Source organism: Pezoporus flaviventris, unplaced genomic scaffold (genome assembly GCF_033815535.1).
Source record: "Pezoporus flaviventris isolate CSIRO_AGI_PZ_B2104156 unplaced genomic scaffold, CSIRO_AGI_Pfla_v1 ptg000002l, whole genome shotgun sequence".
Taxonomy (NCBI): Eukaryota; Metazoa; Chordata; class Aves; order Psittaciformes; family Psittacidae; genus Pezoporus; species Pezoporus flaviventris.
Genome location: NW_026892550.1, coordinates 23948453 through 23965090, shown reverse-complemented (window position 1 = coordinate 23965090; position 16638 = coordinate 23948453). Strand labels below are relative to the sequence as shown.

General features: G+C 37.1%; 1 protein-coding gene across 1 annotated transcript in view; it reads left to right on the top strand.

The window, feature by feature from the left end:
• GABRG1 (gamma-aminobutyric acid type A receptor subunit gamma1) overlaps positions 1-16638 on the top strand; it is a 56942-nt gene that overhangs the window by 30016 nt on the left and 10288 nt on the right. Inside the window, exons 4-5 of the mRNA XM_061471969.1 lie at positions 12871-13091; positions 15739-15821. Coding sequence (XP_061327953.1) covers positions 12871-13091; positions 15739-15821 — 304 coding nt within the window. The remainder of the gene's footprint in view (positions 1-12870; positions 13092-15738; positions 15822-16638) is intronic.

The following is a 16638-nucleotide window of genomic DNA, read 5'->3' as shown; positions in this document are numbered from 1 at the left end:
ATCTGAGCATCACTACAAAAATCTAATGTTTGTGGGAAATAAATCCATATATATGCAAATAATTTAATTAAGATTTCCTAAAAAGATGTTTCTAATTTGGGAAACAACATTCTCAGGAAAAAAAAAAGGTAATTACAGATTTGACCCTATAAGCTCTCTTGTTTTCATTAGGAAGGCAATATTGTTTGAGATTTTTAACCAATAATCCCAAAATTGCTTCAATTTCAAAGGCTGTCTTTAGCCCTTCATTTGATCACTTAATGTGAGAACACATATCTGTGATTACCCATTGGATTACTCATTTGACATATATGTTAATTCACTATGACAAATGATGTCCTTCAGCTTAGTTTGGATGCAATATGGCATCATGTAGAGAGCAATTTTTCCTAACAGTGATGCTGAAGCAGCATATCAAGGGAGTATGTTTGAGAGCTTCAGAGGACACATACAAGAGGAAATGGGTTTATTTTTGTAATTCAGTCTGTTTTCCTCTTGCTTCTGGTAGACTTTCACTTTTATGAAAGGGATGCTTTAGGTGTATATATGACGTTCATTAGAATTAGCTTCTGAGGGCTGTTGTGTTTTGGCTTTCGCTATTTAACAAAGATCTACTCAAAATTGTAGACAGTATAGACACTCCATGTTTAAGAGATGTTTTTCTACAATATGTGATCTCTTCAGGCAACTACAACCTGAGTAAACATTTTTAAGAAAGTGTCTGCATATTTATGCTTCTAATACTCATTAAGCCTAAAAATTTTTGAATGTGTTTTTTAGTGCTAAACTGGGCTATGCATTGTGCAACAATCATGTAAAATGCAGCTAAGTGCATTTTTATGGCCAAAGTCTTGATCCTTAAGAGCTCTGCAGTGTTCTAGGGCTTTCTTAAAATGTAGACATGATGAATATTTAGAGCTTGGTTTCCTTGTATGCAGAGGCTCATTCATAGAATCGTAGATTGGGTTGGAAGGGACCTTAAAACTCATTTAGTTCCAACCCCTCAGCCATGCACAGGGATAACTTCCACTAGAACACGTTACTCAAAGCCCTGTCCAGCCTGGCCTTGAATGCTTTCAGTGGCGGGGCATTCAGTTGGGCACTTAATGTAAATGTTGTAGGCTCTTACTACCTTTCTCTTGCCTTCCAAACTAGGGCCAAGATGGAAAAAAAAAAAAAAAGTCAGTTTGGTGGTACTATTTGGTAGAGTCTGATGTACGGTCAGTGTTTTAATCTGTGTTGCCTGTGGGTCTCAAGTTTTCTCTGCCCTGTATTCGTCCCCCAAACCCTATGTGTGCATAAATGCGCAATGTTTTGTGCTGTTGGTGCCCCAAGGGACCTGGGAAGAACCATGCAAGTGCCACAGCTTTTGTAGCTTGACAAGACGAGGCAAGTGTGCAAGTTAGTGGGTTGGGGAAGGCATGGTGGCACTTCAAGGCATTTTCACCTTCCTTTAACTAAGAGAATACCTGATCTTGTAATTTCTGTTGAACTCATATCAATAAATGACTGCTACCCCAAATGAGAGTTTTTGGAGAAGGATTCACAGGAGCAGTTCCTTAAGTAAGAAGCAGTATTGCATTGTGTCAAAAATTAAGAGCAAACAGAAAAGTTTGTACTTTCCTTGTCCTTAATGTCAGTTTAATCAGGCTTCATATAGGAAACAGTAGAGCAATGCTCAAGTAACAAAAATGGGGAGAGGATTAGAAAGAGTCAGATCTGTTTTGTAGAGACACAGGGACATCATGGCTGATAGATTAAAAATGGGCCAGAAAAAAATGCTCTACCTGTCTGTCTATATCTGTAAGTGTATACTTACATAAATCTGTATGTTTACAGAAAAAAAAAAATTCAGAATTAATTTTCTTTTTTTTATGTGTTTGAGTCATGCTCTAACATTTTGAAACATTATTGTATCACTGCCATTTTAGTGTATTTGAGGACTATGTATTCTTTTCTTCCCTTGCTGTGGATGCAGATGATTCTCTCTATTCAATTTTAGTATTTATTAATGGAACTTTGTATTAGAATGTCCAAACTGAAAATTCCAGGATTAATTCTGGAACTAATTCTGTATTTCACTGCAACAATTCGGTTTCTCTGTTATTTTCCAACATTTCTGTCTCTTCTGTAGATGACTTATGTTTTGTCGCTTGTTTTTTTTTGCTAGTTATCCGTTGAAGACTGCTGTGACCACAAACTGAAGGCCATACTTTGAAGCCTAGCACTCTTATTTTTAACAAGAGAGTAAACCACTGAACAAATCAGATATTTACAGATTGCACAATATGCTACTTTGGTACACAGACTGCACAGCCTGGGCACTGTTAGGATACATTTTTTTCTGTGATAATGTGCCATTTATGGCGTCATGTAGAATGTGCTAATGGTGAATTTTAAGTATCCTTTGACTTAAGAATTCCATTTTATTCTCAAGTTGCAGCAACTAACAGCAGATTTTTAATTTATTGGAGTTTTTTTATGTATTCAACTATCAATGTGTTTGGTATCCTAATACACATTGTTCAATGTTATTGTACTTGTGGGGGATGCTTTGTGATCAGGTATGTCACTGCACTTATTCTACGAGTCGTTGAATTTGTGTAGAAGGTTTGAAGGTTTTGTACTCTTGCTTTACAGTGCCAGGAAATTTACATTAAGCACACTAGAGTATAAATAATCCTGTCCCAAAGATAAATTATCTGAAGCTACTCTGAAATCATGTACTCAGACTGCCACTCTTTGTGTGCATTATTCTGTAAATTAATGTATTTTTAACTCTGAATTACATTAATTGTTTTGTTAATGAATAGTATCTAGCATAAAGGATGAGGTTTAGAAAAAGACAGAAATATTAGAATTGGCAAAGCCCTGATCCTGCTGTTACCTAGGCATGTACTTCAGTTTACATGTGTGAACCATGTCATGTTGATTTAAGGGTTCAACAAACACAATAGGAAAAAAAAATAAGTAAGGAGTGTTTAACAGGAACGATACGAACACTCTCTCTCTCCCCCTCCTGGTCTGTCTGCTACGGAGAACTGTGTGTCAAAGTGAACATAGTTCCATACAAGAAACACGTAATAAATCATGGTGCTATCAAAATGCTGCAGTAAATAGTAGTATTTCAGGACTAGGTGAACACTGCTTGATATGGCTTGTCATGGTTTATGAACTGCATGTGAAGCTTTTTGTGGTGGTTGGAATTTGAAGAAGACAGTCTTGAGGAGAACCATTGTCTCTATGAGCTTTATGATGACAGACTGAAAGGAAGAGCATAAGGGATGCACTTCTGCCATATCTAAGAAGTTATGAGGTTTCCTAAGGTTGTGTTGATTCAGCATGCAAGCACTGCAATTTTCTGAGAGCCCAGTGTGTATGTTTTCTGAAAACTGGTTCAGTTCTTTCAAATGGCAGGAGTATCTGCTCATAGATGAGGACAGTAGTACCAACAAGTTCTTTAAATATTACTTGTCTCTTACTGTACAACATCTTTGACGTAAGGTACAATAGTAACTTTTTTTCCCAACTTACCCTTTTGATTAGAGAAGATAGATTCCAATCATTTTGGTGCCTGTCAGCACTGCAAGTGATTGGAGTTAATTGACTGTTACTCAGATGAGTGTTTGAGATTGATGGACACTGTGTTCATTTACAGCAGCTGAGCAACTAATTCTTCAGTAGGCTTGAGCATTGTTTTTTCTTTATTATGAAATAGATATAACTGTCAAAAATCACGTCTGTTAGTATTTCTCATTTTACCAGCTCTAAAAACTTGAGTGATATTTTACAAATAAAATTTCATGAATCTTCTCTCTTGTTTTTTTTGGGGGGTAGGGGGAAGCTGGAATTGATTAGTCTTGTTCTTGCAGGCAGCTAGTTTGCCTGGTGCTATTGCAAGGTAGCTTTAAGCTTGTTCTGTTTAGTTTCAGGGGAATTGGCCAAGTATAGGCAATATTCTGCTTACACTGGCTCAGCACAGCAGTTACTGTGTCTTTCCCAATTTCTGTGATCATTCTGGAGGGAATGGTGAGGGGTGAGGGGAAAAAGCAGCTGTGGTACAGCAGATAAATATTGCAATAGCTTTTTGAAACCAAACCAGAATACAGGCGTCTTTTATCCCCCACTTTAAACAGCATACAGTACTTGTCCCATTTTCAGCTACGTTTTACGGGTTAACAGATAGAAAGTGAGGAGAAGTAGTAAAGGTTCAACACAAGACACCAGAAAAAACTATACTTTTTGTTGTAAAATATGGCCTGATTTCTGTGTGCCATTTAGCAATGCTATAGTCTGAGGCTGTAGTCTTTTTGTGCTGTGGTTTATACACAACTGGTTTTGTATAATTCCATTGTATCACTTAAGCCACAGTTGGCTTGCTTTCAGTATTAATAATAATAATTTATTTCTCTGACTTCAATAGAGTATGATGGCTTACTGGTGGAAATCCAGTTTATATCATCTCAGATTCTTAGTACCCACAGCCAGAGCAGTAACCAAACTACCTTTAAAGTATCTGAACGTTTAGATGCTAGTACTGTCTATTTGCAGAAGGCTAATCTGTTAAAGAAATAGCAGAAGTGCTGAGTTGTTGATCTGATTAGAAGACAGTTCTGAAAAGCTTCCTTTTATCTGTGGTCAGTTTGCCAGTGTTATTGTGAGTTAGTCCCTTAATTTCTCATGTTCCCAGTGCTTGATCTATTTAGGTGTTGACATGAATGTACTTCTTAATGCTCATTCTTTGGCACTTCTGTGCAGGATATCTTCCATGGTCACATTTGTCCTGCTTTCAACTACTTCTTTTCATGCACAAATTCAGCACTCTCTCTGTGCCAGTTGCCTTCTCCTTTGTGTGTCTGCTTTTGTCCAATTTGAAATACAGCCTTGTGTCACTCATATCTGTTCATAGGTATTTAGTTAGCTCAGTATGGCTAAATCACAGCTTTAGATCTTCCCAAATTTTACCCCTTCCACACAGTTGATGAGGGTAATCACTAGTCCCTGTGTCATTGAGGCCTGAAATCTAAAAATTTTCTATGATGTGATAGATCTTAGAACCAGGTCTTGTAATGCTGCAAATTGTGAGTGCAGAGGACTTTCATCTATATTTATTTTTTAATCCATCACATGGAATCCCTTTTCCAGACTCCCATTGTTATGCTAACATATTTTTGTAACTTTTCAGTTGCACCCTTGCTCCGTTTGTGCTGTGTAGTGATGTCCTACAGAGAGAATCTTCCACTGTTTCAACTGAGTCATTTCTTGCTCAGGTGGTTCTTCAGTCTCCTCTTTCACCAGGCCTCACACATAAACAGTTTCCTATCACTTTCAAGGCACTTCAAAGCCTATCCTCAACCATTTATTCCTAGCCCCCCCCCCCCCCCCCAAGAGGTCATTTACTATCTCAGATCTCATTAGTTTCTGCTTGCATTCTTTCAACTTTTCATACCGCTTTCTCCCAAGCTGCCCTTTATGGTAGAAAGAAACTCTCTATAAAAGCCTGTAAAGCTGTTTCATTGTTTCTCATAACTTTTTTTTTCTTTTTTTTCTTCTTTCTGTGGAGTTTGCAAAATATCACAAACAATTAAGCTTTTGTTGTGCTAAAATCCCTACCTGTAATTCTGACTGGGTTCTTTGTTTCATGTTTCTTATGCCTCTGTTGTCTTTCTGAATCTTGTCTTTTATGTTAAATTCAAACCTCCTTGCAGAGGATGTGTATCCTGCATAAGCAGCATTGAGTGCCTGCACAATTCAGTTGTGATCTGAGACGGTCTAAACAAAAAATGATGTTAACAGAACTGCCATATAGCACTTCAAGAAGGTAAAGGTATTGAGTGGTTCTAAAGTTAACTCACCAGTCCTTCACTCCTGCTTTTTCCCCACAAACTGCATAGACTGCTTGGCTGCTCTGTCATACAGTTTATTGTTGCTTCTGATGCCTGAATATCCTATCCAAATACTTTGTCTGCTTCTACTGTGGTTGTCTCCCTTGTATCTGCAGCTGAGACAAGCTACACTTAGTTCTTTGTCTTGTACCTCTTTATGTCGAATAGATTATAACTATTTTGAGGAACATTGCACACCTGTTCTTTGTTATTAAATCCTAGTCTGTCTGTCTATATGGTAATTTGTGATGCTGCATTCCATGTCCAGGAACAATCCTGTTGGCCTAGATTTGAATTGCCTTTTGGGAAAAAAGGCAGGGAATATACTTTAATTGTTATGATAACTTGTAACAGCTTGTTGTGATAGAAACTGTCCTTGGCAATGGCTTCTAGCATATGGGTTTTCATTGCCTCCTTTGCTGCTGTACTCCAGAGGAAAGCTGCTGTTGTTCACTTGCCTTTATGATGGCTAGTGCCAGGATCTGTGTGACATTGCAAAATGTCATTCTCTGATAAAAGCTGGACTGCAGGAACAGGATTTTTCTCTTCATAGTGCATGCTGTGGGAAGTTCACTTTACAAAGCAGGGTTTCTGGATGCCCTTTTTGCAGCAGCACCTCCAAGCTGTTTAGCAAAGAACCAGACCTACTCCTGGGAAAAGTGTTGCCCTTACTCCCTTTTAATAGGGGTTACAGCACTGACAAAATAGCTATTAAGAAAAGCCATGTGCTTTTTCTAGTAAGTGAAGTAACTTCCCTGTCTGTTGATCTTGGCCTTCATTATTTTTATACTGTTGTTTTATGATTTGAAATTTCATCTAGTCTTATATAGTTGAGGTGGTTATTTCAACCACTGTGGAGAACGCACATCTAAATCACTTCTTTTGGAGTGTCATTCAATGGCATGCAGTAAGTACTGCATAAGATTTCACCTTTTGAGTAATAGTAATGTCTCTATTGTAGAGAGTTATCCCCACAAAGGGTGACACCGTTGAGGCCGGTTAAGTAAATAGAAGCTCTTTTAGGAAGTTCTTAACAGTTGTTGATGCTCTTCCATCTCCAGTGTAGCAGGTGACTGATATTTGGAGTTGTACGACTGCCTCATCAGAAAGCTAAACTGATAGTTGTGCTGTTTTTCATGTAGGATGATATATCTTTCAGGAGTTGCAAGGTAGAAACAAAACCCAGATAAATCTTGCCATCAGTATTGATGTTTGGAAGCATAGCAGGAAAACCATGGAAATAAAGAGACCAAACAGTAACTGTGCAGTTAATCTTTCTTTAAAAAACATTGCACCATACTGAATGCTCAGGTATTGTATTTGAGACTTGATAGCTTACTTATAAAAGGAAATTGTAGAAAACCATGTATGCTTGAATAATGTGCAGCTTTGTCACCGATGTTGTAGAGCAGTTTTGATTGCCTGAGTCTCTCTAGTTACAAGAAAGTAGATTTAGCTGCTTGAATTTAGAAAGTGCACTTAATGCAGCTGATAAATCACTATTCACAATCTCAAAGCCAAACCCTTAATCCATACCAGTATTCACTCCTGGGTTTTAAATATATGTGTATGCATTTATGTCTGATTTTTTCTTTTGTTCTGAGTTTTCTGGTTCTTTCTGTAGTTTAATGTTTCTTTATGAGTGGCAGTAGCTGAAATAGTCAATTTTCAGTTGAAAAGCAAACCAAAACTTTTTGTATAATTTTTGCTGTGGGAATGTATATAGATTATATATATATATATATCGTCTACTTCCTCTCCTGATGTTCATTTCTAATGGCCAAAATCTATGCTGATGAAATAAAAGCAGAGATTTTGCTGAAGTGCTTTACTTACTTTTCTAGCTAATCTTTTCATTATTGGCAGGATTTTAATTATAGTTTGTAATCTACAAAGTATTGAGATAAATCTTGCAAAGGCAAAATTTTATTCATATTGTTCACGTCTGTCACTTTGCATGTTCAAAATAAGGACTGGATAAGTACAGATGCAAAATTATGATGTGAAAAGTGATCGGATTTTTTTTCTGAATTGTGACTATCTAGGTCTCGCTGTACTCCCTCACCTTCTGTGGATATGATTTACTATATTTCCACTTACCCTGTGCGTACATTCTCCAGTGTGATTACCTGTACGGTTATAACAATCTGACTGGTTAAAAGGTTCTGGGAGTACGTGCTGTGCACTTCTGTTCAGTGTATTTCCTGCAGCCCCCTCTTCCACAGCTGTAGTATCAATAATGCAGTATTACACTGAGTTCCAGTTTAATGAATTAAAAAGCTGGATAGAATGAAGAAACATGGGGAAAATATCTTGAAGCTGAATAAGATGAACTCACATCACACTTGGTAATTCTGAGTTCAGGGGCTCCCTGTGAAACAGATTTCTGAATCAGCTTGTTGCACTCTTGAAAATTCTGTGTGCCCTTCAGGTGAAATTTTGAATCTGGGAGAAAAGCTGTGGTGGGTTTCTGAGTAAAGATAAAATGACAGGAGTAAGATTTTATTATTTTTTTAATCTGAAATTCACTGGTAGTCAACTGTATTGCAGGCCTGTGGTTTAAAAACACAGTTTTTGAGTTCTGAGTCTAGTTTTGGGACTTTCCATTGCTTTTATGTCTGGCCCCAGGAAACTAGGCCACTCTCTTCCTGTTCTCAAACAAAATGTGTTGTAGCTATCGTAATCCAGCTGACGATTTAGCTATGTATTGCTTGACTTCTCCACACTTTTCACTGTGGAATATCAAATCAGTTGTGAGACTGCTAGACAAAATATCCAAGTAAAATGTTTTTTCTGCTTTGTGATTTTTTTCCCATCCTTATTGATATTATGTTGGAATTTGTGGGAGGTGGGTTACACTGATAGACAATCATGTAGGATGATACCTGCCTCCCTTTCTTTAACGGCTTGCCGATAAACCTAATCCACTGTCCCATTTTTGTGTCTAATTGAACTATGCATGACAGTGAGACTGATATTGAGGATTCCATTTATTCCCATACAGTAGCTGTTTCTACTTTATTTGAAGTAATTGCTTTATTTATTAAATGATTTTCTCTCAGACTGTGCACCTGCTTGTCAATACTCAGTTTGTTCACTGCCTGGCCCTTTAATGGTAATCTCTGATTAGTCAGTGTGTTCCCAGCCTTTGGAGTTTGTTATGATCTTTTAGAGGGGAAAAAAGATGGAGGAGGATTGCAGTTATCTGTAAATAATTAGGCAGGTGGGCTTTTTATGCAAGCTGTGCAAAAAAGAGGTCAGTGATCTAATCAAATGCCAAATATGAGCTAACGTGTGCCATGATCATTGAACCCTGTAAGGCTAAATATAAATAAGTATGCATTTTGCTGTTACTGTGACTAGCATAGCCATAGACTGATTTCATTTTGTTCTGCATGGCTATTTTATCATTAGTTTCATTTGAAAGAGAGAATAGTAAACTAATTTTTATGGTTACACAGTGACATTAAATGGTGAGATTTATGAAAAACTAACAGAAGTAGTGATAAGTATATTAATTTTTATTTTTTCTTTTGTAAGCAGGAAAAACAAAATAATTGCTCAGAAAGATCTGTTATAACAAAAGAATATTGTCTAAATCTGGCTGCTGTTGTGCTTGCTCATACAGTGTCTAAAGCAAGCTAGGGCTTTTATTCATTTCATTTTGGAAACAAAGTACTCCTAGAAGACAGTTAGAGTGATTTTCTTTTTCCTAACCTAATTTTCAACAAATTTTAGGGATCTATATTTCCTGTTCTTAAAATGAAATATGAAATATTTTTCAGGAGATGCAAATTTAAGAGACTATAACGTATGAATCCATAAAATCTGAACATTTAGGAGCCATTCAAAACTGGATTTTCAGAAAGAATCCAACTTTCCTGATTATTCTTCTAGCATAGTTTCCTTTTCAGGTTATTGCTCTCAAACTTCTTTACTGTCACAGCTGCATGCTGCCAAACTCTTAGTTGTCTGATCATCCTGTATATTTGCCTGTGCTTGGTGACTGATAAATACCTATGCTACCTGTCCTTTTCTGGAGGGAAACTAGTGTTCAGAAAGGAGGCTAATATACATTTGAGTTCCTTTTTCATATGCCTTGCACTTCTACAATATGACTACACGTATGTGCTTGGACATTATGCTAAAGTTCACTTGAGTGGAAGATAGCAGATACAATGGGTTGAAAATGTGATCCTATGTAAGATGCATTGTGTGAAGAATATATGCAGCCTCAGGATGTATTATGGACCCTCAAAGTCGGAGAGGTCTTCGGGAGGCATAGGACAAATAGATCTGCTGAAGAAGTAGGTAGTAATGTCCACCAAGACAGATACTGCAAGTGAATAAAGTGTTCTTGGGGGGGGAACCAGGGAGCACTGACTGAGTCCTGCTGAAGTTGGGGGTGAGCTGCTGCTACCACCCATTGCCAGACTGCAAGTTCACATATATCAGGTGAGATGAGTAGGAGGATTTATGCCTTTGGTTGGCTGATTCCTGAGGGAGAGGAAGATGGCTGAGTGCTGAAGTGTAAGCTTTCAAATGGAGGACCGCCCTCTGCAGGTATGTGACAATAGGCTAGCAACTGGATCTGTTGTTATACATGCAGCAAGATACTTCGAAAAATGTAGTTACTAATTTTATGATGTTAAACTATTATGTATTAGTTTATTTTTAACAGTTGTAAATGTATCTTGAAGAATTTTAACACAATTTCTTTTTTCTTTTTCTTTTTTTTTTCATCTTTTCAAAAATGTTCCTTAACTCCTGTAAAGCATGTTATGATAAAAACTTGCATGTTTTATGCTGAAAGGTAAGAGAACAGAAGTGTCTGGGTCTGCTGAGACTATTCCTTTGCTTTGTGTTCAAATAATCCATGAGCTCCTCTTCCTTTTTTATCTTAATTTATTAGGGTGGTTGGTATTCTATGGCAGCCTGATTCTTCTTGCTCTGGGTGAATTTGACTGTAACGACACTTTGATAAATTTCTCCTCAGACAATGCACTGCTACTGTGAAGTGGTTGCCTAGAGTAGCACCTTCAAACTCAGTCAGTCTGCGCTTTTTATACATTTGGTCGTGTCTGCTGATTTCACTCACTGACTTCTTTTTTTTCCTCCTATTTGTACTGTAAAGGCAACACATAAATCTTTGTTCAATCTGTTCCATTTAAGCCTATTAAAATACTTCTCTGTTGCACTGCCTCGGGCTCTCCTTTACACTACAGCAAGGCAAGTTTTCTTTCCAGTTATAACCATTATAGAAGAGCACAGAAAACTGAATTTTAAAATTAAATAGGCCCTTGGTTTTCAGGGTGTCTTGAATGTCATTTACAGAAGTAAAATAATGAAGGACTTGTTTTGACCTGCAGAATCTTCCCCTGATTAACAGTGCCTCTCAAGGAATAAGCAGAGTTTTACAGTGAAGTCATCTCTAAAATGCATTTTTTATTTGTCCCTTTATTCCTTCTGTCCCTTCACTGTTTGTTTGCCTCATACACTAGTTATTCATAACCTTTGAGAGTCACCGAGTTATCACAGTCCAGGGGGTAATTCGTATCCCATACACCACAGAGCAAGGGCAAGCCTCCCTCTTGCATATCTATTTCTTGATCCTTCCAGTTCTTCTCCCACCTGGAGAGGCTGGAGGATTGAGAGATTTAGGTTGCCCTAGAATATCTGCCTTTCGCACTTCTCAAGGATGAAGTGCCAAATTTCACAAACTTTCCTGCAAGATGGGTGGTATCAGTTGCAGAAACAAGTGAGGAGCCTGTAACTCACACAGTTGGCTGCTGTGAAATTAAAATGAACAAAACTGAACAATCCAAGCAGGAAAGCCTTCCACTTTTATTTTATTTGAAAACAAAATTTACTGTCTGCACTGCACATTTTTTTTACTAAGTAAACTAGTAGTGACCCCATTGGCTCAAGCAGGAGTTTGAACCAGTCTCCTTCTCTGTTCTGTCTGTCCACTTGTGTAACTGAGAAGTGAACAACCAACACCCAATGTCTAAGTCTGGTCTCCAGCTCTTTTTTCTCTGTAGAAGAGCTGCTGAGTTGTTCACTGGAGCCCTCATAGGGCAGCCATGAAGGAAAGACCACATCTGCCATCAACCAGAGAGACTTGCCCTTAAGATCAGAGTCCTGATCTGGAGCTGTGACAAATACAACAGAGAAGAGGCTGCTACTTTGCTCCTTTGGAGTGCAGGAACTGGATTGTTTGAAAAACAGTATTTCATTGCATCTGTAATAGTTATCTCCCTCAAGTTTTACTGTGTCAAGTATTGTCTTGTTAAAAGGCTGTGGGCTTTCCATTATTTATTTATTTATTTATTTGCCTTTCTTCTCTGGCCGTAAGTCTACTGAGAAAATGGAAAAAAAAAAAGCTTTCTTCAGGCTTTAATAAGTAAAGTGTAATTACTTTAGAAATTTCCTTCCTGATTATGATTATATATACTTTTGTGTGTGTGTAGGTATGTAGGTAAATAAATGAGGCAGATGGTAACAGATAGTTCTGCGAACTGTGATGTTTACTTCCTGCATATTCATGAATTTTTCAAAATCTGAAATTTCTTTAAGGATCTTAAATTCCATGTTGTACAGTTTGGGGGGGAGGGGGGGGAATATAGTTTATTTTGTTTGCTTCTTAGAGTTGTAGAATCACTGTCTTAACAAACATAGCCTAGCCCTGAAGTATTAAGGGTGCCCTTACATTTATGTCTAGGGCTTCCAGAGCTGGTTGCACTGTGCAGGAACCAAGTTACAGCAAGCTCCGATCAAGTCTCCTTTAACTAATCAGTGTGCATCTAGGGACAGAAAGTTGTGTGTGTCTTTCATCAGCCTCTAATTTCTTGATTTGGTGTTACGGGCTGCTGTAATACAAAAGAGAATAGAAGAAGAGACCTCGAATTTATGTATGAATTAAAAATTGTTGGCTCGCAGACTTTGGTAAATACATACTTTCATGTGGTTGTTTCTCTGTTTTCAGGAATACACTATAGACATAATTTTTGCCCAGACTTGGTATGACAGTCGTTTAAAATTTAACAGCTCAATGAAGGTGCTTATGCTTAATAGCAATATGGTTGGAAAAATTTGGATTCCAGACACTTTCTTCCGGAACTCAAGGAAATCTGATGCTCACTGGATTACAACTCCAAATCGTTTGCTTCGAATCTGGAGTGATGGAAGAGTATTATACACTCTAAGGTGGGTTTTTACTAACTGGGGAGAAAAAAAATAAAACTCTTATGACCAAGAATATGGAAATAATGAATATGGATCAAATCCTTGGTATCTCTTTTGTTATGGACTGCAGGAATTTGCAAGGAGTTTACAAAAGGAGAAAATGAAAATATTTGATCATGAAAAACCTGAAATTTGTAGAATTGAAACATATTGTGTAGAAAATTGGGTAAAGAGAATTGAAGAGGTTAGCAAATTTTGATCTCATTTAGGCAAGATTAAAAAAAGATATTACATAGCATGTGGCACTGTGGTGGTCTGTCACTAACATATTGCAGATCTAGCAATAAATTGTTTTGCAGACTTTCTATTCTAAATAGTTCAGTATCTAATTTTCACCAAATTATATTCTATAAGCAAAATATGAAATGCTTCAGATAATAAAACTCATAAGACATTTGATTAAAGCTAAAGCCCCAGTCCTGCATATGCTTTTTAATATGTTTTCCCTTGCAAGCTATTAAAATCAACAAATCTGTTCATCTAAATCAGGCATAAGCAAACATGTTGATAATAATTCTTTCTAGTAAATGGGAGATCTTGGGCTGGCTTTAAGTTTTGTGTCACTTTTCAAACAGTTCTTGAAAGACTGCAGTCTACAGAAAGCATTTTAGGGTCATCTCTCAATTCTGAGTATGCCTAAAAAATGTTGCTATAGATTAGGAGCTGATCAGGAAGCAGTCCATGCAGAGGGTGCTCTAAATCTGATTCTGCTCTTGAGAGTTTGCTTATTTGAAACAAAAAGTAGCACCCTTTAATTACTTTTCAGTCATTTATGCTGTTTTCATAAGCAAGCTAGTTGTGTTGTATGAACAATTTATAGAAGTCTTCTCTATCAGAAGCAGGAAGAATAAGAATGTTTTAAAAGGATTCTCCTCACTGAATTTTTTCTTAGTGTGCTTCATTTCAGAGTATACAAATATACCTGAAGAGCACTTTTTAAACAGTTTATTATACTGGTGTTTATAAAAATCTCTAGAGAGCCTCTTTGTTAACATGCTCATGTGTTTTTTTCCTTTTGTAGCTGACATACTTGGACTTTACTTTTCCATTGCCCATTCAGTTTCAGTGTACAATTTCTTTTAAATGGGGTCTAAGTAACACAAAGAAAAAAACGCAACCAAAAAACAACCAAACCAAAAACCCCTAGTGAGCTTTCCCAGAGCAATAGGTTAGAATTAATGTTCTAGAGTGTGAGCTATGAAGTGCAGTGAGCTAGTAATAAGCTAGCAGAGCAGGTATTCATCCAGTACTGCAGCATGCAAACATCTGTATAGGTGAGGATATGGCCTGAATTTGGCCTCGGGTAGAATAACATTGAGAGTTTCATATGTTGGTTATTGAAGGAACAATAATAGGATCTGACAGTGTTCCAGGTTCATGGGCTCCCCTGTACCATGGCCTATCCATTGCATCCATTAATCCAGTGATTCCAAATCTAGTTGTGTTGCTTTTAATAAAAGTCTGGTTTTGTTTTCTTTAAGCATTTGACTATCCAAAGATTGAAAATGGAAAACAAAGGTAATAAATGTAGCAAAAAAACACTGCAGTTTGAAAAGTATCTTCAGAGGAATGCAACTCTTTTACCTAGAAATGGAGGGATGTTTGCCAACCTCCCGTCCCCCTTATAAACCTCTCTCTTGGTCAAGACAAATTTCTAGGAAGGTCCAGTGACACTTTGTGTAGAGTAACTACTTTGTTCACAGACTTCTAGAGCTTTCTGGCACCGTGTGGCACAATCTTCCTCTCCCCATCCCTTTTTGTTCAGTATGTAAGTATTGCATACAGTCAAGTATGTAAGTATTATATTAATTTTCAAAGTTGATTTTGGAAGACATTCTGACTTTCTTCACAGCGTTACCAACAGGAGGTATTTTAAATACAAAGAAAGCAGTTTGGAGTCTAGCCCCTTACTCTAGCTTCCTAGTGAAAGTTAGCAGAACTGGGTTTTGCATTGGTTGCTTGGAAGCTCTTCAGAAATCTGTGATGGTATTTTCAAAAGTAGCAAGTGATTCAGTTGATACCATTACAGTCCTAAATTACTTCTAAAACATATATTAGTTGCATGAATGCAACTAACTGCTTGATGCCTTAGACATTAAACGAGTGGAAGTACGGAAGTCTGCTCTTTCATATCCAAGCTACTGCCTTTGCCACAAATACAGAACAAGGCCAAGAATGTCCTCACTTTCTATCTACCTGATACAATGTTGCCAAATGCAGTTTGACTTGAAAAATGCATTCTTCAGAAAATTCATTTTTTTTCTGTCATAAACTTCCCTTCCTTGCCCTGCCTTCAGTCCCTCCCTATTTTATCTCCTATTTCTGGTAGGCAGCTGAAGGATTCCCCCAAATCAACTGAATTTTTTTTTAAAATGGCTTGAAATGGCAATTGAAACAATGCTTGTCCTCAGGTTGTATATCATGATAGTTTTTGTTCTTTGGCAGTGATGCTGGATGCTTTTGCAGAAACACAGTTGGCTATGTGTAACATTCATTAATTGACAAAACTGATTTCTGTGCATGTGCTTTACTATCTAGTCTGGAGTGTCTGGATGCTTGAATGTAATCTTTTTTTCTTTTTTTTTTTTTTTTTTCCCTTTTTAATTAGGCTGACAATTAATGCTGAATGTTATCTTCAGCTTCATAACTTTCCTATGGATGAACACTCCTGTCCACTGGAGTTTTCAAGCTGTAGGTGGTAAAATACATTTTTGTTGGGTTTGGGTTGGTTGTTTTTTTTCTCCTTTAAATTCAGGCATTAAATTTCCTTAAATCCCAGCAAGAGAGCAAGGGTTAACTTTTTAAAGCCTTGTAGTGAAGAAAAGAACTGACCTATTTTATTTCTTTTTCATTGGATTTATTGCATTATTTAGTGCATTATTAAATGCAGTAATGAATGAGTTGAATTTCATGCATTTCATTTAGGTGCAACTTTAAAAATAATCTTATTGCTTAAGAGTCTGATGCAGTGCCCATTCCAGTTAATGGAAATCTATTGCCCTGGAAGATCTTTATTTTTTATGCCTGCCAGACTTGCCAGCTTTGAATTAGTTCCATGTGGTATACTTAAAAGGAAAAATAAGATCTGTCTTCTTCAACTTTTTCCTGTAAATGCTTAATCAGTAAAGAAGTCCTTTCAGTGGGACTTACTTATGTGAGCAAGAAACACAACTTTCAGGATTAATTTCTTTAGTATACACTATATTAAAAAAAAAATTAAATCTAAGGGGATTGTGTTATTACTGGCAAAAGAAACCCAAACCGCCTGAAGACAGCTAAACGACTTATTCCTAAATGTGAAACCTAATAGGCAATGAAATCAAACTTCAGTGATTCTTTTTAAATTAATGTTTTCATTTAATACTTTCTTCTTGAGTGCTTCCGGCTAAATGAGCTTTGGTAGCTCCATTGATTAAGTAGTTGTGCAACACAAGCTAGTCTCCCTTAATTTCATTTCTGCCTTTCTACAAGGAAATGTGGGGTAACACGCGAGGCATGTGAAAATCAA